The sequence below is a fragment of the Lingula anatina genome, chromosome 2, assembly GCF_051362555.1.
Source record: "Lingula anatina isolate TDL-2025a chromosome 2, LinAna3.0, whole genome shotgun sequence".
Lineage (NCBI taxonomy): Eukaryota > Metazoa > Brachiopoda > Lingulata > Lingulida > Lingulidae > Lingula > Lingula anatina.
Window position 1 is genome coordinate 10,782,876 of NC_141768.1, and position 25,518 is coordinate 10,808,393.

The 25,518-nt window shown below is 33.1% G+C and overlaps 3 protein-coding genes across 9 annotated transcripts in view; 1 reads left to right on the forward strand and 2 right to left on the reverse strand.

The window, feature by feature from the left end:
- LOC106156212 (protein sidekick-2) overlaps nt 1-15,214 on the reverse strand; it is a 32,289-nt gene extending 17,075 nt beyond the window's left edge. For 3 of the 6 annotated variants that reach the window (XM_013531357.3, XM_087005714.1, XM_013531376.3), the window contains exons 1-8: nt 14,597-15,214; nt 9,507-9,782; nt 8,234-8,530; nt 6,690-6,801; nt 6,049-6,272; nt 4,993-5,143; nt 4,563-4,690; nt 2,910-3,026 (exon numbers count right to left, since the gene is read on the reverse strand). In XM_013531357.3, coding sequence (XP_013386811.2) covers nt 2,910-3,026; nt 4,563-4,690; nt 4,993-5,143; nt 6,049-6,272; nt 6,690-6,801; nt 8,234-8,530; nt 9,507-9,782; nt 14,597-14,678 — 1,387 coding nt within the window. In that variant the 5' untranslated portion in view covers nt 14,679-15,214. The remainder of the gene's footprint in view (nt 1-2,909; nt 3,027-4,562; nt 4,691-4,992; nt 5,144-6,048; nt 6,273-6,689; nt 6,802-8,233; nt 8,531-9,506; nt 9,783-14,596) is intronic. The other 3 variants (XM_013531366.3, XM_013531341.3, XM_087005713.1) reach the window with 2 other exon arrangements.
- A 296-nt stretch (nt 15,215-15,510) lies between these two features.
- Nucleotides 15,511-18,925, reverse strand: LOC106156201 (leucine-rich repeat-containing protein 14). The gene is made up of 4 exons (XM_087005719.1): nt 18,322-18,925; nt 17,693-17,857; nt 17,038-17,213; nt 15,511-16,791 (listed from the first exon to the last, which is right to left on the reverse strand). Exons 1-4 carry the CDS (start codon nt 18,803-18,805, stop codon nt 16,024-16,026), a joined length of 1,593 nt encoding a protein of 530 aa, XP_086861845.1. The 5' UTR covers nt 18,806-18,925; the 3' UTR covers nt 15,511-16,023.
- A 57-nt stretch (nt 18,926-18,982) lies between these two features.
- Nucleotides 18,983-25,048, forward strand: LOC106156236 (radical S-adenosyl methionine domain-containing protein 1, mitochondrial). 2 transcript variants are annotated; one of them, XM_013531391.2, is made up of 15 exons: nt 18,983-19,449; nt 19,711-19,763; nt 19,978-20,084; nt 20,534-20,666; nt 20,836-20,881; nt 21,172-21,233; nt 21,485-21,590; nt 21,752-21,844; nt 22,115-22,165; nt 22,346-22,399; nt 22,751-22,814; nt 23,081-23,228; nt 23,447-23,501; nt 23,890-23,993; nt 24,354-25,048. In XM_013531391.2, the coding sequence occupies exons 1-15, from the start codon at nt 19,195-19,197 to the stop codon at nt 24,457-24,459; spliced, it is 1,437 nt and encodes a 478-aa protein (XP_013386845.2). In that variant the 5' UTR covers nt 18,983-19,194; the 3' UTR covers nt 24,460-25,048. The 2 variants fall into 2 exon arrangements, with proteins under 2 accessions (XP_013386845.2, XP_086861846.1); XM_087005720.1 differs by having other exon boundaries at nt 18,985-19,449; nt 19,978-20,041.
- The last annotated feature ends 470 nt before the right edge of the window (nt 25,049-25,518 follow it).

Sequence of the window (25,518 nt, forward strand, 5' to 3'; positions counted from 1 at the left end):
CAAGTGCTGATAAAAAGTACCACAATGTCAGATAGGTTGAGATTGTAGATAAAGACAGACTATGACCTTATGCACTCAGCAGACAACAAATAAAAAGACAACATGAGAAGCTCCCCATTTCATATCTGATATATATGAGGAGTTTTATTTTTTTAATTATCATAAAAATAACCAGTTTTCATATCTTGTGACTTAATATAATTAGAAATCTGCATGATAAAAGTCCATTTTATTACTCAAAACAATAAGCTTAAGAGAAAACTAGGTCTGAAAGATAGTTTAAGTGTTTTTTATATTTAATGAATGAAGTCCAGATAAAAAATCCCTAGAAATTTAAAGCATTTTCTTATGATTATCATTTAAACCTCATGTTGACTTTGATAAATGCTCTTATGAGCAGGAGGGACTTTAAGTATTGCATTAAGTAGGTCAATATTGAAGCGGGTACAGGCTTTCAGTGCTATATAAATGCAGATTAATTTTTTCTACTTTTTTGAATGCCAGTTTTTAACCAAATGTATAGTTTTGCAGCAAGATTTGCAATTTTCAGCATGATTAGCCAAGACAGCAGACAATTAGCTCTTATAATTTGCCTTCTGTGAACCCTTTTAACTTGTCAATGGCCAACAGTTCATGACAAATCTAAGACAGTCTCCCAGGATATCATATTCCAATAATTTGTATCCAAATAAATTCTTCTCTGTGCTTATTAAGCATGTATACTTTCAATCAAGTTCAACAAAATGCTGGGACCAACTTCTTCTGAATATTCAATTCTCTTTGGAAAAACTAAAACATCTCTACCCAACATTGAATCAAATCTGATTCACTGCCCAGTTAGGAAGAACAAGCACAAAGAGACTCAGTCTGTTTATTTTCCACTATAGCAAGTAACAAAGTATGAGTATTCCAAGTTTGGATTCTATTCATGCTGCTAACACCTGATCTGCCACTCAAATGCATGGTGAAACTGGACTTAATTGAATCACACTAAAGACCACATCAGTGATGACAGACACTAAAGAAATTGTTGAGACAGAAGCAAAAACATGGTAAAAAGATATATGACCAATGAAGTTTGACTGATACTTAGAAGAAAAAGCTATGTTTCATTGTCAGCCATTCCTCAGCTTCCAAATTATCTTTTGAATATAACATTTCTTTTTTGGCCCGAGTAAATTATCCATATACTTTTAAAATGTTTTCTTTGGTTAAAATGGCATGCTTAGCAATTTCAATGAATAACTTGAAATCTTAAAGTTTGAAGGATAAAAAAGATATTTTAATTTGTGGTTAGACCCAAAAATTGAACAAAAAGATCAGGAAATATTCCTCCTCTCATGAATAAAAACAAAAAACTCTGTGAAATAATATATTGCCTATGTGCATTTTTTCTGAGTCACACATTCTAGCACGAAACTTTATGATTTGACCTTTTCATGTCAAACATTACAACCTTTGCTCTTCATCAAAAAAGTATCAGAGGCTTCAGAACACATACACACACTGGGCTTAGTTTTTGGCTGGATTAACACACATAACTAGCTTCTTTGCCAATCAGTAATGTGTAAATATAAGAGGGCTGAGAGAGACCTTTAGCAATATTCTTTAAAACTGTTGGGAAGTGCACTTCAAAGCTGGCCACATATGGAGAACAAAAAGTAGGATCTGTGGGAGAGCTAAGTTTCCAGCAAATTGGGCAATCTCTTCTATAGATTGAAGAAGTAGCAACAAGGGATATACCTCTGAACATTTCCAAAATAACCCACTATGCAAAATCTTTGTTCGTCAGTAAGATAACAGGGAAACTATCTGCTGAGCTCCATTTTAGCAAAAGCATCAAAAGTGAACCCGAGTCTGACAGACACATGACATTTACTGCCCCCATGTATCAGATATTACACCTGCTAATGTTCCCTTGGGCATGTTCTCCAGGCCAACATGTTGTTCTCAATTAACAAGAATAACTTCACATAAGAACAATGAGCTCTGCACTCAGAACATTGTAGGCACACCTGGCTACCACTGCTAACATGTGAGCTAAACACAATATATCACACTGTCAGTACCTTTCATATTGAGAAAAGTAAGATGTTTTCAACCTACAAAGCCAATAAAGAAATTGCTAATTGCAATACAGAAGAGAATCGACCATGATCACACAGAGAAGAAAAGAACAGTCAAATTAGAAATTATGGCATATTTAATATCTTTTTAGACTACACTGATAACACATCACCAGCATCTTATTCTTGTGAAAAGAATTGCTAGAACTATGTATTGTGTAACTCCATGATCTTACAAGTCTGACACGCTATGATAAATGAATACCTTTCAAGAGGCACTGAACTCATCAATCCAGCTGCCTTGAAACAGGATGTATTCAAGCAAGATAAATTCTTTTTACTGCATCAATCTTTAATCATACTATTTTCTGGGTGGTGGGGGGGTGGTGGTGGAGAGGTGGAGAAGAGGCATTAAGGACAATAAAAAAAATTCAACATACAATTTCAGGTCTCAACACAATGAGTTAAATAATAATATTTAATATTTGCAGAATATGTAATAATAAAGACATAAATACTCAAAAATAATGATAAAAAAATAAAAACAAAAAAGCAAAAATAAAAAACCTGAACTAAGCTTACTTAAGCATACTTCCCCAAAAAACTAGGAAACTTTTTTAAAAAATTCAATATTTGCTTACCATAAAAATTACAACTAAAACCAAAAATTAGAAATATTTGTGCTTCAATAGTAAAAGATATCACTTCTGCAGATATAACAGTGAAAAAAAATTCACACCTAGTCTAGGAAACAGAAGATGGAAATTTCATTTAAAATGAACAGATGTATCTTTCAGCTAAAAAAAAAAAAAACCTTCCCCTAAAAGAAAACAATTACTTTACCTTTTGTCCAGTGAACAGATGGTTTGGGGGCTCCATTGGCTTCACATGGGAACCGTGCATCTTGGCCCTCCACAATGGAGATATTCCTTGGACTCCTCACAAAAACTGGCGCAGAACCTAGGCACGGGATCATTAGCATGGAATTAATGGCTAATACAAGTAACAAAAGTCTGCTCATACCTTATTCTTTGCTGTATTAGAACAATTATGTATAATAATGTGTGCTGTTGGTTCTAATCTCCCTTGCTTCTGAAATATCATTCAAAGTGTATGATAGTTTACACCCATACTTAGGGGTTAAACCACAACTATCAGCTATGTTTCCAATGATCAAATTGAATTCCTCTGCAATGAACTAGTCTTTGAGCAGAGCCCCTGCATTAGATTTCCTAATCAATCTACACAATAAAGCCGAGAGATGAACTTCTATATGACTGTGCACGCATAAATATGATAACCAATTTGTTCAGCATGAATTCCAACTGGCAAGATGTCTTTCTAAATTAGCCACATCAATTCAATTGATTTTCATCTGAAAACTCAAGGGATTACTTTTTTTTGTCAAATTACAGGTGTATTGATGGTGCATAAACACAGCTTATCTCAAAACTTAATGCAAAGCACTGTGCAGGTGAATATGATCCTGTCAGCATTTCTGTAGATTTTTTTTTTTACCTGAACAGGTGATTGTAGCAAAGAGATGTAATTCCTCCACTTAACACTTATCCTTTTGAATTGCCCCTAACCATGGTAAAGAGTTATAACAGCTGTTCTGTAACCAATCTACAGAAGTATTCAGCAGAATTGTATACACTTACTGTACTGTGGCTTATGATGTAAAAAACATTTCTTCCCCATTTAGTATCTTTGTTGAAGCAAGACTATATATTTTTACATCCTTTGTACAATTGCCTCATTGCATAATAGTTTGACTTCAAATATTTTCAATGGTGTGCAGTTTGAAGAAATTAACGAAGCATTAAAATAATACTGTGCCTAAAAAACACCTACAAGTAAATGGCAATGATAAATACATAACATGGCTAACGTTAATATTGCTATTACACAAAGATGGCAACAGTTTAATCATAGATTGTACTCTATACAGTGCCAATTTCCCTTTCAATAAATTACACGTCAACCTAAAATGGTCCTTATCTAGAGCTCCTCTGCAAACAACGTGGATGCCAAAGTTGCCAAAAGATAACAGACGCTTTTCAAACAATGCCAAAACTTCCAATGCTGTATATACTGTAATATCTTTGACATCTAAATACACCAAACATTTGCAATAAAAACATGAAACTTTGGCACTAAAAGAGGATTAAGATATCAGAAGTGGGGTTTGAGTAATACGCTGAATCAACCTAACCCAGTTTAACCCACCTCAGACAGCAAATATTTAAGCACTAAACTTACCTGGATTACAATAGAAATAGATAAGACATAAAAGGGACTGTATTTTCTGTCTTTTGCATTTTATCAAAATGAGTTATCTGTTCAGTTGGGTCATTCAAGATAGGGGGACCCAATTTGTCTGGAATCGTGACTTAAATCCTTCCTAAACTTCATGACGTAAGTGCTACACAAACATTCACAAATTTTCTTTTAATTTCTCTTCCTACATAACAATCTATATTCAAACAAACTTACTTTGAACCTGCAGCCAAACTGCAAAGTTGATGGAATTGGCCATGTTAGATGCAAAACACTGAAACATCCCTGCATCATCTGGATCCAAGCCATTGATCTTCAGTGATCCAGATGCCTGAGGCTCAAACCTAAAATCAAGAAAAGATAAGTGACACACTGTCTTGACAGAAAGTTGAAACTTTTTCACAAAAAGTAAATGTGTTAATACTACGACTTCAAACACAAACAGACTAGGTGATCTTTTCTATTTAGCAAAGTTTCTAATAAAAGAAAAACATTTAGAAAAAATTAAAAATTAAGAGAATATATCTTTTTTGTAAATATGCATCAGCATTGGCAGACGTTTTTAAGACAGAATGTTCATTGACAAACAACTTGCTCATATGTAAACATCAAGTGAGATAAGTGACCTATTTGTGAGATGATGTACCTTGGATTATTCAGAGTCTGTATGTCAACTCCATTCTTGTACCAAGACAGAGTTGCCCCTGAATTACCAGTGTAGTTGCACAGAATGTAAACAGTCTCACCAAAATCTTTAGATAGGACTGAGGGAGAAAGGTTACCAAATCTCAGCAAGCCTGAAAAAAAAATGCATATGACACCTGCTCATTATGTACTGTTATAAATAAATAAATAAATAATCATGCATAGTTCAGTACAATGCAGACAATATTTACATGATGCACCACAACTTTTTACCCCTCAAATCAATTGATAATAAAGACTGTTGAACTTTTCTGTGGTAGATAAACAGTTATATTGCTTATCCAACAGACAGCATGCTCAGTCTGCTGTTGTCTTGGATCAAAATCACAATACCAACAAGTAGCAGTGTTTCTTGGAAATGCCACAGAGTGCACAAGCCCCTGATGCTAAAAGCCATCATTTGCAGCAATTTTAACAACCTTTTGACCTTATCTAAGTAGCCATCACTTGACTGCTTTTTTATATAATCTCTCTGATGTCCAACCCACCACTCAAGGTGTATAACACAACTCTTGCATTATTGAGAGATGACATGGGTGTGACATGGTGTGTGGGGGTGGGGGTGGGGTGCCACCTGAAGATTGGACTAAAAAGATTTTGTAACAACTAGTCACAGTTCATCATTAACCACAAGATACATCTCACGTGATAAAACTTCACAGTGGATACTGTGTATCTAAGTTAACACAAACAGTTCTACTTATGACCACAATATTTTAGATTTAGGTAAAAGGAAAGTTAATACTTATCTCCAAAAAAATCAGTAGAATAAAAGCTTTTCGACAATACTAAATATTAATGAACAAAAGAAAACCATGCCTTCAGTTCAGTAGGCCAGAATAGCTAACCAAATCCAGAACCCCAGACAGCTTAAAATGAGATGTAAAATCATAGCAAAATAAAGGTCCCTTTGTAGTCTGGTGATGCAAGTTGCACTTTTCCACTGAAGATAGTCCACTTCCGGGTGTGGTAATAATGTCTAACCCAGGATACATACCAAGTACAGTAACTGTGGCCTCAGCCTGAGCTGTAGGGTGGGTCTGTCCTGGCTCACTAAGCACTGCCTCACACTGGTACACCCCCGCATCCTGAGTGGTCGGATTGAAGATGGTCAGAGTCCTGTTGTTGTACTGCAGAATGTTCCTATTATTGTCATGATTGATTGCTGTCCTCTGATTACCATTCTTTCTGAACCACAGGGTAGTCAAATAATTTCTGGGTCTGAAGACAAAAGGGAAATTAAGAGAAAAAAGCAAACCTATGTAATGTTTACATAATACTAAACTACAAGGTGCCACAAAATACTCACTTGGAAGTATCTTTAACCCCAGCTGAAAAGTGGTGGCAATTTTTATTCTCGGCAAATTAATGTAAAAGAAAATTGAGGTTCCTTATTATCAAAAAAGTGCACCAAGGACCTCCAACATTTGCATATAATAATTATATCTTAAACTGTTAAATATTCAAGTAAACATACTATCCACTTTTGATGAGAAAAGTGTGCCACAATTAAATTATGCTCATGAACAGGGGTTGATAAAGGGTAATTAAAAGCTTCTAGATGACATTCGTAATATTTACTGGTCTTATATAGACTGTTAAGTAAACATTTATGGAATTTTACATATTGATATTTACTTTGCATTGGCCACACACTCCAATTTTATGGGGAGACTTGTTCCTTCAGCTACTGTTACATCTTCTGGGGGTACAACAATCTCTGGTGAAATAGAGGATCGGTCATTGGTGCCTTGAAGAAAAAATATTGTTTTAGAACCATGAATTTAACAAGGTAATATACAAAATACTATTTGCAATATGCAACTTATGAGTTCTTGCACACATTCAGAAACATACACAGATTCATACATGCACAAAAACACTTGCTGAGCATTTGGGAATAAACACTTGCATTTCTGGAAAACAATATTTCTTTCACTTTGCCTTCTGGAGAATACCTATCAGCTGTGTGCATTTATCAAGCCCTCACAAACCTGCAGGGTATAATAACAAACAGCACATGGCACCTCTTAAACCAAATTTGATCCAGTTAAAGAAACTCCCTCTTGGCTAATATGAACAAGTACTGGATTAAGTTATTAAGGCAACAAGCTAGCTTATAGAGAGAGCAAAAAGTACATGTTCACACACCTGATCAGCCAGAATGCTTTCTACTATTTTTTTTTCTATCTGAAGATTTATCAGACACCTAGCTCTTTCTTGTTTTAATAGCTTATCAACTGAAAAAATACTAACAATTGTAAATGTTATTCGGTTATTCTATGTAAATGTTCAAATACTGCTAACAGTACAATATTAACAAAGGCTACATAATCACAGTCATCTAAGTGGTGATATACAATTTATACAAAATTTCTACTTTTGCTATTGCCAGGAGGCATCTCCCATTCTTTATTCAAATAACACATTTCTCTTGCTTTTAAAAGTTTGAACTCTTACCAATTTTAAAAACACTTAATAGCCATAGTCCAACCTTTTTATATTCAATACAACTCTTTATATCTGTCAGAAGTAGGCTTTAAAAAATGACCTCTATGCCAAAGCAATTTTGGCCCCAGGTATGAACTCTAACAATAAAAGCATGAATTTTAATTTCCTTGTCTGCCTTAGGAAATGAAAAAATACATAATCTCCCCACCAAAAATACTGCAATTATGTTGCTGCTCCCATAAATTGATTACCAACCAATGTATTCCTGGCACTGCAGCATAGAAAACTATTTTCTAACATTTTTGTTAAATAAACCATTTTTTTTCAACAGCCTTAACCCATATCCAAAAGGCATGTTATGTCTCTTTTTAAATGCATGCACCCATTCACCTGGCCAAGTGGAAGGGAAATGATCAATAAAAAATATTTTTTTCCTTTAGAATTTGACAGACATGTGGGTGGCAATTACTAGAATACTATTGATGATGCCAGAAACATTCTTATTTCCAAATTCCCATAAATAGTTCCTTACTTTGAGTTTTCAAAATTGCTTCATCTTACAATTCATCCCTGTTCTACAAATTTCCACTGGAATATTCTTTATAGTTTAAGATGCCCACTTTAAGGCCTTAAACTGTTTTCTCTCCTCTCTATTTCAAAAATATACAAAATAAAAGAAAAGTCTCATTGTGAGTTATTTATTTTAGTGAATAATGTACACGAGCACCCACCTTGCACCCTGAGGATAAAGTTGTGAGTCTGTCTCTCCTCTTGAGGTAAATAAGTATTTTTTGCTACTGCATGGAAACTTTTGGCATCTTGTTGGGAAGTTTCTGTGACAACTAGGTTATTTTTCAATGTTACATAATGCCTTGTCCAAGATGCTGGGTTGATTAAAATTCCCGCTTCAAACCACTGGACAGAGGCAGCAGGGTAGCTATTTATTGTTGGTAAGTTTATAATGGCTGCACTGCCTTCGCTGACTGTGACATCTTCACTTGTGGAACGGGTGGGGAAAGTTCCTAAATCTAAAATAAAAATACTTCATCAAACCTACAAGTTTAAAGGCAAATGTGAAACATGACCAAACAAAGAAAATATTACACTGAAAACTTACTGATTACAAAACAGACTTGGCAATCTAATTCCAATAGTTGTTCATGCAATTTCGAGTAAACAAATAGTATTATCAAATAACAAAACCAAAATCCTAGATAAAAGAGAAAATACAGCACAAAATACCACGTCTGGATATGAAAACAAAACATCATTCTTTGAATTGTTACATGTTTCTGATGTATAATGACTACAGTTTAAAATGCATTGAAAAACACAAATGAGGCATAATGGTGCAATACAAAACACTGTAAACCCTGAAATCATGAAAATACATCCAGGACCATAGGTTTCTTGATTTTAACACCCATGTCTACAGTAGTGTGTGTGTGTGATAAAAATTTATCAAATGTAAGTAAGTGGAGTGACAACTATGAATCATTAATCAGCATCTTTCATGCCTCCATGAATAAGTGCCATTGATATTAGTCCTCCTTTATGCCGACATTAGGAAATTGTTACAGGCAATAGATCACCTTTCAGGGAGGCAGCAAGTTCAGAGGGTCACTAACTGGAGCTGATAACATTTAAAACAATTTTATCCAAGGTTTTTTCATGATTCAATAAAATACTTAGCAGCTAAATCAAGTCTTTTTTTTTCTCATTTAGATTCAAATTTTACTTTACAAGACGAGGCTTAGCACTTGCTTGATTAATGTGACAATTCCTTACATCGAACCAGATTCTATTGGAGATTTCTTAGATAATTTTATGTGGGTAGAAACTGTACAGACCCCCCCGTAACTAAAAAAAGTTCAAAACAAGCTTAACAGTCCCCCCCCCCACCTAGGAAAGTTCTTTTTACCTTTGAGTGCTTAACCCAACAAGTATCTTCAAAGATGTTCAAAGAAAGAAACAACTGGTGAGAAATTCAGGTTTCATACTTACATGCTACATGTATTTGCACCTTACTACTGAGTATTGCACCATGGGGGTTAGAAGCAAGGCACTGGTATTCTCCAGCATCCGCTACTTGAATATTTGTCAGTCTTATCGAAGTCCGACTGATATTTCTGTATATAAACTGTCCATTTTTTAACCAGCTGTATAATGGCGGGGGATCTCCAGTAGCTTGGCACATTAAAAGTTTGTTGTTTCCCACCCATTCTGTACTTTCTTGTTGATTTGAACTTAAAAACCTCGTTGGAGGGGATTGAGCGTAACCTGTTAAAGAAAGAATAATATAATCTTATCAAGAATATAGTATGATCCACATTGTATCATATTTCCTTGAAATAAGTGGTAATATACAAAGAGATGCTTATAGTGTTCAAGACCATGGATATTCACCTCAACAGGTGAGTCAATGTGTTACATCTTTTGAGACCAATAATCATTATCTATACATGTATACCTACAAAAAATGTCCTTATAGCTGTTAAGTGTTGGTTATTGCATTAATCAAGTCCTTGAAATGTTTAACCATATGAAACAGAATCACAGATTTTATGTGTTTTAGATATCACAAGTAAGTGAAACTGTGCAGAGTGCTTTACAACAAGGCTAGATAAGATTCACTTGACCCTATTTCTGGATCTAGATTTCTTATCAGCAGTCTGTATAGCAACTAAACTACATTCCTGCCATACCTAACAATCAATACCAAAGGTATTCTTTTTGTTTTCAATATTCTTAAATCAGTAGCCCCTTAAACAAACAATTCAATATTTCCAATGGTATATAAGCAATTGAACTACCATCTGTATATACACACAAAGACATCCATGGCAGTCGTGACAAAGCCCTGACTCATCGCCTTATTACAAATAGGGCACAGGTAGGCAGTCTATCAAGACTAGCAGTGAAGTAGACCAGACAGCAGGTGAAAATACCATATCAATGCCTTCAGAGCCAGATGTGCTACATTCTACATCTGCAGTCCTACACAGGGGGTTCTCATTTAATCATGCTAATCGCCTTAATTAATCCATTGGTAAATGGAGATATCTCCCAAGATTTTCTAGGGCTTTTAATGATGTAATGCGACTTAATCAAGTCTCACTGGAATAAGTAAATTTGCACTCAGAAGCACTGAGATTAAGACATAACCAATACAACTATAATTAATATAATAATTACATTAGCAATGTACTCAATAGTACATTAACTTGGGTCAGATCTGACATCCTGCTTAGTGAACAAAATATTTCTTTATCTGCTATTCTCTCAGATCTAAAATTATACCTATTGTAACTTCACCTTCTAGTCTTATCAGAGAGGCATATGTGCCATGTTAGCAGTGATTGTGATCTAATTGTTCAATGATTGTAGTACAGAGAGAAGCATGAATCATATAATTGCTGTAGTATTATCTACAGACAGGGGGTGTATGTGGGGTTCTGACTAGATATGATTATAGGAGGAATGCAGAAAAATGTCAGTTTTCAAAAAATATATTTTACATGTACATCTTAAGTATATCTTGCAGTAAATCTGCCAGTTTGGGTCGAAGAAACCCAACTAGATTACTTGAACAGCTATGAAACAAACATGTTTGCCAGAGACAAATTACCACATTGTAAACTTTAAGCAAACAAAAGCACAGGTATTGAAAGCTAGCACTTTTCACAGTATTCCACAGTATGTAAAAGCAGGAGACTTATTAAAGTCAAGGAGGCAAATTATCAACACCATCTCAACCTGAATCATCAAATGCCTTCTTAATATGGGCATTTTTACAATCCTGGGCTCCTTTTTTTCCCACCAAGGGTCAAAAATAGAAGTCATTATTGTGTTGAAATTTGTACTTTTCTTGAAAGTATAGACCTGAAGGGTATAAGAAATGACAATCCCGAGATAAAACCTTGTGTATGAATAAAGATATGATTATTTGAATTTTGAAAATCATTTTTTTAATTTTCATAAGCTAAACCTTGAAGTGTGTGACTTTTAGGATAATTTAAGGTATTGATCTCCAAAAAAACACTTAGTTTTACTCAGAGAGTATTGTTCTTTTATGTATTGGCAAAAAAAATGGATGAAAATATCCAAAATTTGACGAATCAATGATATTTTGTAATTTTCCTGTTTCAGTATTAAATGTGACTCCATGAAGTTTTTGATTCTGAGATATTCTGAGGACTTCTGTACTTCACTTTACCTTGCATTAGTTCTTTATGTTATGCTTCATGATTGTGTAAAATATTATTTTGCACAGACATGTGTGCTAATTGCAGTGTCATGTTAAAATAAATGTCCTTTCCGAAACATCCCTGTTTCGGAAAGGACATTTTTTTAAACATTTATGATATTGTTTTAATATATTGTAGTATTTGAGTTTATAAGTTTTAGGTAAAGTCTATGAATAACTGGGCAAAATAGGTAGAAGCTGAACTAAAATTGAAGTCTTTTTATTACATTTTGTGCTTGTTTTGTCTATTCTGTACTAGTAATTCATTAGTGGAATTTTATTTTATTTAATATTGATTCTGAGATATATTCCAGGTATTCTTTACGCCATTATACCTTATTCCAGTTTCTTTTGTTACAGTTCATAGCTGCATAAAATTTTATTTGACAATGTCAGATTTACCAACAGTAAAGACATGTTTAAAAATATGTCCTTTTAGACATGTCCTTGTTTCGGAATGGACATTTATTTAACATTTATGAAATTGCCTTAAGATCTTATAGTATGTTGGTTTCCAAGGTACAGGTGAAGCAATCTTTGGACAAAATATGAGTAAACTAGATTAAAACTGAACTGTTTTTATTACATTAATTGGTCATTTTGGATAGTTTTTTATTCTTTTTTGAAATGGTACTCCATTAGTATTTGATCATGACATAAAATAGACTCTTCTACACTCCATTATACCCTATTCTACTGCCTTTTGATACAGCTCATAGCTGTATAAAATATTATTTGACAAGGTCAGGTTTAAATTAATAAATTACATTTTTAAATATGCCCTTTTAGGCATGTCCTGTGTTTCGGAATAGACATTTATTTAACATTTACGAAATTGCTTAAATGATATATATAGATATAGATATAGATATATATATATATAGAGAGAGATGTATCATGATGTATGTATATATTATAAATAATCACAGGAAGTTAATTATAACCTGTGTCTGCCTGCAAGTGCCTCTGTAAACCATGCCAGTGAACTGACTCTTGCAACTTTAACACGTGTAGCCTCATAACTATTTTCGAATACTTTTATGTACATCATAAGTAAGCAATATTTAAAGTAAGGTAAGCTATATTATTCAAAATTACATTCTACATAAATTTGATGTGCTTCCCATCATCCTCTTCCTCATGAATAATAAATAGATGAGCAGACCAAAGAGTGAACAAGTGTTTTAGACAATGTGTTAAAAAATGTCCTTTCCGATACAAAGCATCCAAATTGCCTTTATTTCTATTTATACTGATATAATCTCTTCAATCAGTTGTTAATTTAACTTTGAAATATATGAACTTTGGGAAAATATGCAATGGAAGTTCTAGTAGATCCAAAGAAAAGATGCCGACTTGCAAAAATGATTTTTTTTTTGTTGAGGATATATATAGAAATTTAAAAAGATGCCACTGAAGAAATGTTTTTCTATTATTTTTATGTCATATGCATGATGCTCTAACAGTAATTTGCTCATGTCAAGTGAAACATACAGCATTAAAGACAGAATTCTCTCTATTTATAACATTGGCAATGTAAAGGTACTTTGTTTCGGAATGGACAATTTTTAACAAGCATCTCAAAAAAGGCCACAGTTAAATGGGTTTCTGTGCACTGGGGTTTTCTTATATAAAAATAAATATCACATGTCCTGGGCTTTAGAGAAATATATATTGTTACAGGCTAGGTGTCAACATGTTCTTTTTATGTAAGAGAAACCTAATGTTTCGGAATGGACAAATTTAACGGAAATACACGGTAGGGTTATTTTGCACTCCATGTCAAGCTCCAGAATCATCGCGCAGATTTCATTATTTGATACAAACAATACCAATACATCCAAATAATGATTAGGATGGTTAATTATACTGTATGTTTTATGATATATTTTCTGAAAGTAATTTATTTTTGTTTCGGAATGGACATTTCGTTTAACGGAAATACCAGCATGCCATTAAAAGACTTTTTTTTCTAGGATAGACCTCTCTCCTGTTAATATTTAAACTTTTTTGCTTCCACCATACTACTGAGTGTTTTATAATCCAAAAAAATGCAATGTCAAACACTGTTTTAATTTATTTCAGATTGCTTTTTATTTCATATGACTAAAACGGGAAAAATTTTTGGTCATTTTTCGGGCTTTGCTTTAGCATAACTTTGGACTCGGTGGTGATATTTGGTTTCTATTTTCAGTGTTTATTTTCACTTACACCATTCTCTAACATAGTGATAAAAGAATTCTTTGATCATATGTATGTAATTTGTTAATTAGCAATATGTGGGAAAATCTGAAAAGTGCCCAGGATTGTAAAAATGCCCATATATCCTGTATTCTTCCACCTGTTGGGGGTGATATATTTAAAATGTAAATTTATAATAAGAGCCATTTAACATTATTATTTCTACACAATTTTTTTTCTTGTCATGTTGTCTTTTATTCACAGCATTCTAATTTAAAGGAATTTAGATGATGTCCATTTATTTTTTTTTTTAACGACCCATACTGTGGTTTCAAGTTTACCTGTATATCTATTTATTTATGATATGCTAGTAATGCTATTTTACTGATCCACTTATCAACCTAAATGGGCAATCATTTTACAATACTGACATATGAGGGTTTAGAAACTAATGCCATGAAGTCCTAATTATCTGCAAATTTCCTGGATTCAATCATAAATATCAATTCATTTGTAATGTTTTGCCTATAACCTACAGGCACATAAAATAGGAAATTACTTTCAATGACAGCATTAACATGGTTTGTTTGTCTTATGCATTTCTAATTATAATGTTACAATTACGATTATATAAATCATCATACTGCCTAATCAGATGTATACAAACCTGGATAGATTGTATGTCCTGCAATCACAGATAGCACCATTAACCATCTTGAAAATTTATGGAAATAAGTCCTGGTAAACATGATCAACTTCTTTTTTCTAGAAAAATACAGGGTACCACTTCTGATAAATTATTGTGTCTGGGCACTTGACACAGAAATCAGAGGCTTAGTTTAGGTTCCTTAGTTTACGTCAGTTTCTTTGGCGTGTACTCAAAACGCATAAAATTTTCTAGAACATTTCAACACTCGAACTTATTCTTAAAAGTATCACATCCCTTCTCCTGTGGTAACCGCTGTCATCGTTATTTCAAAACTTCAGCTTTTCTAATATCCAAGGTGTAAACAAAGTGGTACTCCCATACGCGTGCTGTAGTCGGCCATGTTGAAATACACGGGCACTCGTTTCTTTCAATTTTGTTGAAAAAAACTTTTCCAACAGGTGTACATATCGTTATCTTTGTGTGGTAGATCTTCTAATAACTTTCCCAACACTTCAAGGTAGTTTGATCGGCTCGGTAGAATCCAGAACAGTAAAATTCCTATTGTTGTTGAGCATTCGAGGGTGAATGCCACTACTATGGTTTAAAATACCCTACCGGTCACATGACCTACGCACCAACAGGTGATTGGTCGCAAGTGCTTCCCACAAGAATGTGTCATTTGTCTCATATTAGTGTGTCACATTTCCGGAGCACAGTGATTGCACTCGTTCCTTTTGTGACGAAGGAATGTCACTTTAGTTTATTGTAAATGTTTAAGGCATAAAAAGTGTTGCGCACTGCTCCAAGAAATGTAAAACTACTGTAACAAGACATTCATTACAAGGAAATTTTATGGATATTGTGTTAGTTGCGACAGGTAAAAAAACCAGGTCAACACGCGCATTCGTAGTGCAATACTTTGACATCAAATATTATTTTCATCATTTTCTTTTCTCCTGATAATTCTTACAAATGTACAGTAGTTGCGTCTTATCACTTTTCACACGCATGCATAAACATACTGATAATTAAGTATAAAAAACTTATCAAGAAAACTTTTCTTCTCTTTCTTTCTTGTATGACAAATGTGCATAAACGTACTGATAATGAGAAAATAAAAATAAAACAAAAACTGTTATCAGGAAAACTTTACATCTCATGCTTTCTATATGACAAAAATATATAAAATGTTATAAAAACAGACATGATCATTTCCAATTTTATAAAAGTATCATTTTCACTTTGCCTGTCCAAAGGATCAAAAAGTTTTTTCCTCCAGGTGTACCATATTGATACTTTTAAATGGTATAAATAAACATGCATAAAGAAAATTGTTTTTTAAGCTGACCCAATTTCTCTCCACTAAAAATAGTAAACAATCATTCATTCATACAGTTAATTCATAATTCAACCATGGAAACTCTCTCCATAATTAACATTGCAATTTAAATAAAATGACTGCGATCTAGCACATCAAATTCTACCCCAAATATCCCCTCTTTTGTTGATTGCTTTGCCAATGCTGCAAGTGATCTAAGGAATTCTTTTTCAAATTCGTAACCTGCTTCATCACAGTTCTCCTCACTGACATCAGTGGGAAAGGATAATCTTAGGTGTTCTAAGCAGAGTGGAAATGGTTGCATCATTTGAATGCTTTCAAGTAGTTCAAATCGATCAAAAGCATTCTGACAAATATTGATGTATTTCAGCTTTCTTAATAAACATATACCTTTCAAAAGGTCCATGAGATGGGAGGTCTTGAATGAACAGGATTCCAATTCTAGAACAATCAGATTTGAAAAATTTGAAAACAGTTCACCAAGTGAAGTGAAAGACAATGTCCCCAGCACATTTTCACTTAAATCTAACTCTGTTATTACTGCAGAATGATGAGACCTCACAAGAAAGCTGACATCCGTTTCATTCAAGCAACATCCAGCAACACGCAAGTACTGTAAAGGCTGCACTATATACCCTATTACCCACAGTTTGTGTTTTAATCTATTGTTACTCAAATCTAACCTCTTCAAACATTTCAATTCTTTAAACATAGACATCAGTGCTTCACATGCTTCATGATGTTTTTGCCAATTGATGTTGTTGCAAGATAAGTCCAGGGCTGTGATTTTGTAAAATCGAGAAATAAGTGGAGCAAGGCGCACAATCCCATCTTCGGAAAGGGCATTATACTTGAGTCTCAGTCCTAATAGGTGCTGAAATAAAGAATGGTAAATTTTTGTAGAAGTGACTTAAAAGATATGCATTTTATTGATTAAAAGAGACAGCCTCAATAAAAAGTAGAAATAAAACAATCAACATAAAATAAATTTAAGAATGACTACACAAGTAAAATTTCAACCTATAAAAAAGACATCCACGTATAAAATAAAGACATTTTTCATTTATACAACACATCAGAAAAAGATAAATTATATCAAAGTAGATTTGTGATGTACTACCTCGGGTATCAAATATTGCAGCAGGATGGTAAGTCTGGCCTCACCAATGCAGGTGGCATCCATTTTGGTCACTTGTACACCAAAGTGGACATTCTGGAACTGAGAGACCTTTAATGCCTTACATAGCTCCATGTGGTTCTCTCCATTGGTAACACAGGCATCAAGTTGAATTCTATCTGTAATGCAAGGAAACGTCATTATCTAATTGACCAACAAATACACATCAATAATAATAAATGAAGTACCTTGGAGGTTGCATAAAAATATATTGGGCCACATTTCATGACTGTAGATTTAGGAAGGTTAGATCACTTCATATCAAGACAAAGTGTGTTCTTTAGAAAACTGATGACACTAATGATACTTTTTAGAGTTTTCAGATGAAAAGTAATGTTGACAAATAAGATTAATTTTTTTTCTACAAAATAAACTTTTGCTTGTTTGTTTCTTCACTAATATTCATACATGCTGAGTTGAAAAGAGATGAAAGAGGACCTTTTGCAGAAATCCTGAAAATGCTAGCACTGAAGGCCCACAGCTCAATTTGGGGACATAAATACAGCATAAATATCCGGATAAATGCAAAAGAATTTAATCTCAACACATTTCTGGTCTGAAATGGTTTCAATTACAGATTACTTTTGGTTTTACTTACAACTGTCATCAGGTGGCAATGTTTCATCTACAGTATACACTGTTCTTTCTGAATCATCCGTAGATTCTTTCATTATATTGTTGTAAGCAGCAATAACTTCCTTTTGCTTTCCTTCATTGTACACAAGTAAACAGTGGGATGCTAGGTACTGCACAATGATTTCCGCTGAAATGCATATCATATCCATTTTGATTATAATCTAATTAATAAAATTATTATTATTTTTATTTTTAGTATTATTATTATTATTATTAATACCCCTGCTCGAGTATTGCATATCTAAGTGAAGTGCAAATGGAAGGAATACATGCTCTCACTTATATCAAGGCAAAATTTTTAAAATGCCTTATAAATGTAAATTAATTCATAGGTTATAGTGATGGTCAATAAGCACTTAAAATGGTTAAAGAAAACAGAAAGTTATGCTATACATTTTCTTTTTCATGTTGAATAATCATGGTGACTATAACATCTTTATGATATTGAAAAAAAAAAAGAACATGTGAAGAGAAAAAAAGAAAGAAATTAAGTCCCTTAAAGTCTCCCATTAACTTCTTTTGCTGAGAAGAAGATAAGAAATAAATCTAAGCCTTATGCAAAAAAAAAATACAAAAAGAAAATATGTTAACCTGCTGGAAATCCAGACATGTCCAAGTACTTTAATTTTGTGGGTGTCCTTTTCTTTAAACACTCTACAAAGGTATGGGCCAAAGTTGTAGTGTACTTGACTGCCATTCGCATATGATCTTTTGCATTCTCTACATTGTAAACCTGGGATACTCCTTGAAACAAATCAGGTGCCAGGTCTCGAACCGATAAGACCGCATAAGGCCAATGAGCAAGCAAGACCTCCATGGCGCGATCTCTATTTCTTCCAAGTGCAGCTCTCATTAAAGTTATGCACAATTCAGCCGGGATCGAACGAATTGATTTCAATGTTAAACTTGAATCCATGACAATTTTCTGTGCAGTTATATCAGCCAAAGAGGCTGCTGAATAATCTTTGAGAAATTGCGGTAGCATACAGGAACAAGTCGAGTGGGTTGAGCCCGCGACTTCAAGTTCAACTGGGTATAGAGCTCCTGTTAAATTCGATAAAAATTCTGTCCCCATGATGACTTCTTTAAATCAGCATAATGCCAAGAATACCTAATTGACTTTTCAGGAAATTTAACACAGTCGCATCCTGAGGTAACTGTGACAGTGAAAGCTTCAGACGTTGAGCTTGCCAACAGACCGGAAATGTGGCGATAAACAGGAAGTTGCGCGAGGGAGGGAATGTATGAATGGTTTCATTTTTGGAACACTCGGAACTCTTCAGATGTCTCGCGCATTGCCGATTGTTTTTGGAAGAGACACTGTTTTGTCTTAAAACATTTAGACCTGGAACGTAAAGTTTTATGTCGGAGAACATATATATATGAAAGTCTTTTGTATAAACAGATGTGCATATTACTTCAGGTGCTACTTATATTAGTTTCACTGTCATAAGTCATATAAACATGAAATGCTCTCGTTACATGTGTATGCGTTTGAGTAACGTTACCTGTCGGCTGACTTACACTGGTGTAGGTTTTAAACGATGGATTGGCGTGCCACGGACGGGGACAGTGTGTAACATCGGCAACAGGATTCTTAGTGGCACTTACTTCACTACCCATGTTTCCAGAATGGTATCACAGGTTGCAAACTCTTCAAAGAATGACAAGAATCTTACCTTAAACGTGTGGGAAGACACTGCAACTCTGTATGTTCATGTAAGAAGGATTCATTGTCTTATTGACAAAAAAAAATATTTTTTTTAATCACAATCTTTGGGAGATAGATCTACGCTTTTGTGCATCACAATCGTAAGAAACTTAATGGTAGGCTGCTTTTATAGATGAGTAATAAAAATATGAAAGAAAAAATTATTCAATTAAATTTAAGCAAAATGAGTGGTGATAACAAAGTGTGTAAATTCAAAATTAAAGCAAATGCTATGAAAATAAGTGTGACAACCTATTTTTACATTGCAGTGGCCATATTGCTCAAAAAGGTGTACATATTGTAACTTCAATAAATATATCAAGTAAGTATTATAAATGAAAAAATGAATTCATGATTGGAGTTTTCGTGTTTATACACATTGCTTTCTTTTAAAAATGCAATCTGCATTAAATTCTGAGTCATGCAGAATGCCCTTTGAATATCAATTATTTTCTAAATTCTTAGTCATAGATATTTCAATTAACTTTGTTTCCCAAAGGATTTTTATAAAATAGATGTTGATTTTATTTTCTTAGCAATAATGTTGATCACAGAAGAATGGAAAGATGTTTAGAAAAGGAGATTCAAAGTTTGACCAAAGTGAGTGGTGTTAAGAAAATAGGTTCTATTTTCTTTGGCGGAGGTAAGTCATGATCAATATATATATATATATATATTGGTCTTCTTTTTTATTTTGATCTGTTTGCGCCCCTGACAAGGCCTCCGGGCCGAAACATCTGTAGGGACTTATATTAATTAAAATGGAGAGAACAGATTAACTTTGTTCGTTTTCTTGTCTTTCTATATAATTATATATATATATATATATATATATATATATATATAGCTTTAAAGTGAAAAAGTTGTTGAATTTATATATGGTGCTTAATTTGATGAACATTTACAGGGGTGGATCCAGAGAGATTTTTTAAGTCTTTCAAACCTTCTTTGTTGATCCGTCCTAGATTTTTGACCATCTTCCAACAAAAAAAAATTAGAGGCATGTCAATGTAAACTTGACAATTTCTGACCATCTTTCAGAAGACGGCTTTCATCTGCCCCTAATTTACACATATCATTTGACTTTATCAGGAACTCCCAGTCTTGCACAGCCACAGACCCTGCAGAGGGTGGTAGAAACTGCTGCTGCTTGTGCTCTGTTACCAGGAGATGCTGAAGTATCTCTTGAAGCCAACCCAACTCTTTTAGAGACTAAAAAAATTAGGTGAGAAAATAATTTTTATATACAGTAGATGAGTGACTTTTCACCAGAAAAAGTTATCTTATTGATACATATATCAAAATGAAATATCAACAGGAAACCTTGGTTTATTTCATGATTTGCATCAAATTTGGTTTACATGAAGCTACTTTTGATAGTTATTCTTTTTCAGAGAGATGAAACAAGCTGGAGTCAACAGACTCTCAGTAGGAACACAGGTAGCAATAATTAAACTCTTCTTTAATTTTCAAAGTGGTAGTCAATTAATGTACAGCGATGTTGTGAACATTTTCTAACAATAAAAAGATAAGAGAAGAAATTAGAACAATTTTTTAGCATGTGCGTTTTTTTTTGATTGATAAGTTATCTATTTAATTATTACTGTGCTGTACCTAAAAGTAGTTTAAATATCTGAAATTAGAAGTATTGACAATGCAAATTTATTATTTGATTTTATTCAAATTTTGGAAATCTTCATACATCTAGTACATATTCCTTCTTAATTTAGTCCTTTAGTCATAAATTTCTGAAACTGCTGGGAAGAGAACACTCTGGAGAAGATGCTGTCAGGTAAAGCCTCATACCTGAATTTATGTTGGCTGCACTGATAATTTGAATTTGTTGGAAACAATATATAGCATTATATCAAGAGGATTACAAATTAATAGTAATAAGGATATGAAAATGTTTTTCATATTTATTTGAATATTTGTGTGGTACCTAAAGTGAACCATAGTTTATAATGGAGTGTATATTTGTGTTGTTTGATTTCTTTTTGGCTCATAGTGAACCAAAGAGAAATTAAATTGATATGCTTCCAGGTGTATTGAAGAGGCAAAGTCGGTGTTTCCTGGGAAAACTTCTTTAGATCTAATATTTGGCCTTCCTGAACAATCCATCAGTGAATGGGAATCAGACTTGAAACAGGTATAAGAATTTTTTCTTTAACATGAAACACAGTTATGAAAGGTTTTCATTAATTAATGTCTTCTTTTCTTCATCAATTTTCATTTTACTTTCAAATGGTTTATCATTGTAAATTCTCATAAACATAACTTGATGATCATTGCTCTATGATCTATTTTTAGGCCATAAATGTAGCAGATAACCACATCTCCTTATACCAGTTAACACTTGAGAGAGGCACTGCTTTATTTAAAGATATCATGATGGGACATTATGTAAGTAAAATTTGTACTGTTCTGAAAGCTTTTCTTAATTTCATCTCTGTTTATAAGTATTTATTATGGTGATTTTTCTAAATTGGCTATTTTATTTTCATTTCCATCATATTCTTACATTAATTTAAGCCCTGGGCTTATGTAATTTTATTTATTATGGAGATTAAATTAAGTTGTTTTTTTTTGGAAGACTTAGGTCCAGTTTATGACACAGTCAGTATTGTTGTCAAGCACATTGGTCTTATTTAGATATTTTAATGAATTTTTTAGGTAATGCCAGATGATGATGTCGTTGCAGAAATGTATGAAATGGCTGTTCAGGTAAAAATTCACTTATTTCTCCAACTCCACTCTTTACACCCTTGTAGTTAAACCTTTTGTTTGAGACCATTAAATGTTGCCTCTTTGTATTTGCATCTTGAAATGCTATAATTATTTATATTTTAATATCTATATCTATGATATTTTAAAAACTTTCTATAGTTTGAAAACATTTTTAAGGTACTTGAAGATGCTGGGTTTGAACGATATGAAGTTTCAAATTTTGCAAGGAAGGTAAATAGTTGACACAGTAACTGATTTAAAATCTCCTGTAAAATTTATGTTGAACAAAAGCCAGGAGAAATTGCAGAAAAATGATGTAATCAAATTAACCCTTGTCTTATATGTTGTAATATAAATTCAATTGAAATATTCATTTAATCTTTAATGATTTGTTGGGAAGAAAAAAACTGCATTTTTATTCTATGTGGCATCTGACTATAATTTGTAAATGAAATATGATACACTAAGTAATCACAGATTATCATGCACCTGTTTCATTTTCATAAATAATTATAAGTAATTTTCCATACTTTCACCACTTATTTTTGTCTGTACTGTTGCTTCTTACCCATAATGTTTCAGAATGCAAGAAGTTCCCATAACCAAGCCTATTGGAGAGGAGACAATTATATTGGTGTTGGGCCTGGTAATTTTTAGCACTCAGTCCTTAAAATTTATTTTATTTTTAGACAATGAGAGAGGTATTTGAACCAGTTTTGCTTAATGCATAGTGCAACTTTTTAGCTCATTTTCAATGTACATGATAGTACATGTATCAGTCTGATGAAAGAAGATTATGTGTTACATGCTTGCATTGAGGCCTGTAGACCTATTATAAATTAAAGATCAAGGAGAAGGCCCTGCCCATGGTAATGTGATAAAATACTCATAATTTGCTGTGCTGTGTTTCAGGGGCACATGGCCGATTTCTTGTCCATACCAAAGAGGGAAGACAGCGTGAGGCAAGAATTCAAACCCTTGAACCTCAGCCATGGATGACTGAAGTGGAAAAGTATGGAGATGGGACCAGAAAGAGAGTTATCCAAGAGACAAATGATATGTATGTCAGCGCACCTTCTTCTCCCTTTCACCTGACACTTGCTTTACATAGCAACAGCGACTTAAGATACTAACTAGCACTTGTAAGTGCCAGAACCTACCATGTTTATAGAGGGATAAATGAAAATAATTTTCAGAAATGTAGCAGATTTGTTTTGGTGTACAATGTACTGTACGAATGATTTTTTCATTAACCTATTTTTTACACTTTCATTATAGACTGGAAGAAATCTTAATGCTGGGATTGAGAACTAAAGAGGGAATATCGAATGTGGTAAGTTACTCTCGTCTTTTAGACTCGTATACAGTTTAAGGTATTCCTTACATGTTGAAATTCATGAAATCAGTTTTAGAGAAGGGGCTAACCATGAAAAGTACCAGGGTGGACAGAACCAATCTTCTGGGTCTTCCAGAAGATGGTCAGATCTTTTAAGTTTACATTGATGGGCATCTCATTTTTTTTTTCTGAAGAAAGTCAGAAATGGAGGATTTATCAACAAAGATAATTTGGAAGGCTGTCAGATCTGCCCCTTAGTACATCTTAAAAGAGACCTTTTACATGTATCCTAATAGAACAATAGAATAATTATATATATAAATATATATATTATATATAAATAACAATATATAAATAACAATATATTATTTTTTTCTGTCTGCAGCATTGGCAGAAATTTAGCAACTCATCCATTCAAGATATATTTGCTTGTAATGAAGATGTTCAAGATTTTGTGGACTTAGGATTACTCAGGCTTGATGAGGAGAGGTAGCTTAATTATCACATTTGTGCACATGCAAGCAGTTGTTGACTTTTTCCAATTGAAATTTGATAAAGCTAAATAACTTTAAGAAGTATAATTGGTAGAACTAGAGGAAAAGTGTTAGTATTAAGAAAATTAATTTATAAAAGGCACAAATTATAATCTAATGTATAATTTTTTAAGTGGCAACAAATGTGTGCATGTTTAAATATCATTGACTTGTATTGATAATTCTGTTTTGGAACCTCATTCTGTGAAATTTATATTGCTGTAGTTATAAATGATGTATGTGAAATAATTTATTCTCAAAATGATTTGGGCAGCCATTTAAGACAGGTAAAATTATTCATCTCATTTATTTTCAGCTTGTGCGCCACAAGTAAGGGACTAAATGTCATTGACAGTGTTCTTCGTGTACTGCTTAATTCTCTGCACCATAACCTACAAGATCAGGACTTGAAACACACGTGACAACCAAACCTGACATTATAACCAACATTATATATATATATATATATATATAATATTGATATCAAGAAAAATGTATCAATCATTTAATAGCAAACCAATGTTGAGGTGTCATCCCGACTGTCAGTCAATGAATGTAAGTTCCTGCAGCATGAAGAAAATTTAGAATTCAGAATTTGACTGATACATATTCCTGCATCTTATTTTACTGGATGGCTACAAACATTCAGTCAAAGTGCTCATATATTGTGGCGAAAGCTCTCAGAAAATATGAAGCAACATTTCCCATATGATGAACAATTAGAGATTTTCCCCATGCTTCTGGTTTAACAAATGTAACAACCACAATCAAGCATTTTTTATAAAACTATGTTAAATTTAAATATTATAACCCATATAAGCCAAAGCATGGATATACATGTGTTTAGTTATAATGCAGCAGAGGTTCAACTTCATCAAATCCATAGTAGCATTCTAACTCCGTTGTTCTGAGTCTTATGTCCTCTTGACTTTTCCTATTCTGGTATATGGTATGAAATATTATGATTAAGAAGATATAAGACAGTTTATTAATAAACATATTTTTATTGTGCTATTTTGTCAGTACATAAATAAAAATGAAATTTAAAATAAACTTAAAACATTTTATTTCTAAAACTATCAACAATAATAATAATATAAATTAATTAGTCTAATATATAATGAACCATTTTGGATTGGATCTTTGGAATTGTAGAAAGCAAAGCAATCAAAATCTTAACATATCATTCTGTCATTTCACTTTGTTAAATTCCTACTATCTACATTTTTAAAAGGTGTCAGTTGTTGGGCTATTTAGTGTGGGATTAAAATTTTTAATATGTTTACATTTGCATCTTAAATAGCTGGAACTGTTATCCTTAACAAGGCAGCAAAGCTGTCAAATGTACAGACAAAAAACAGGAAATAACTATGCACAAAATAGGCTACTGTCAATTCTGATGCAAAAATACATTATGTTAAACTGCAAATTCAACATCAAATTTTAATTATCCTCAACAATTAATACCAATGTAATTAAAA

Excerpts from the sequence above, each read along its gene's own strand:
- LOC106156201 (XM_087005719.1), bottom strand. The coding sequence starts at position 18,805 with ATGGGGACAGAATTTTTATCGAATTTAACAGGAGCTCTATACCCAGTT. Across the intron at positions 17,858-18,321 it reads CATGTCTGGATTTCCAGCAG|CGGAAATCATTGTGCAGTAC; the intron begins GTTAACATATTT and ends TATGCATTTCAG. Across the intron at positions 16,792-17,037 it reads TGCAATATTTGATACCCGAG|CACCTATTAGGACTGAGACT; the intron begins GTAGTACATCAC and ends TCTTTATTTCAG.
- LOC106156236 (XM_013531391.2), top strand. The coding sequence starts at position 19,195 with ATGAAATGCTCTCGTTACATGTGTATGCGTTTGAGTAACGTTACCTGT. Across the intron at positions 20,085-20,533 it reads TTCTATTTTCTTTGGCGGAG|GAACTCCCAGTCTTGCACAG; the intron begins GTAAGTCATGAT and ends TGACTTTATCAG. Across the intron at positions 20,667-20,835 it reads TTAGAGACTAAAAAAATTAG|AGAGATGAAACAAGCTGGAG; the intron begins GTGAGAAAATAA and ends ATTCTTTTTCAG.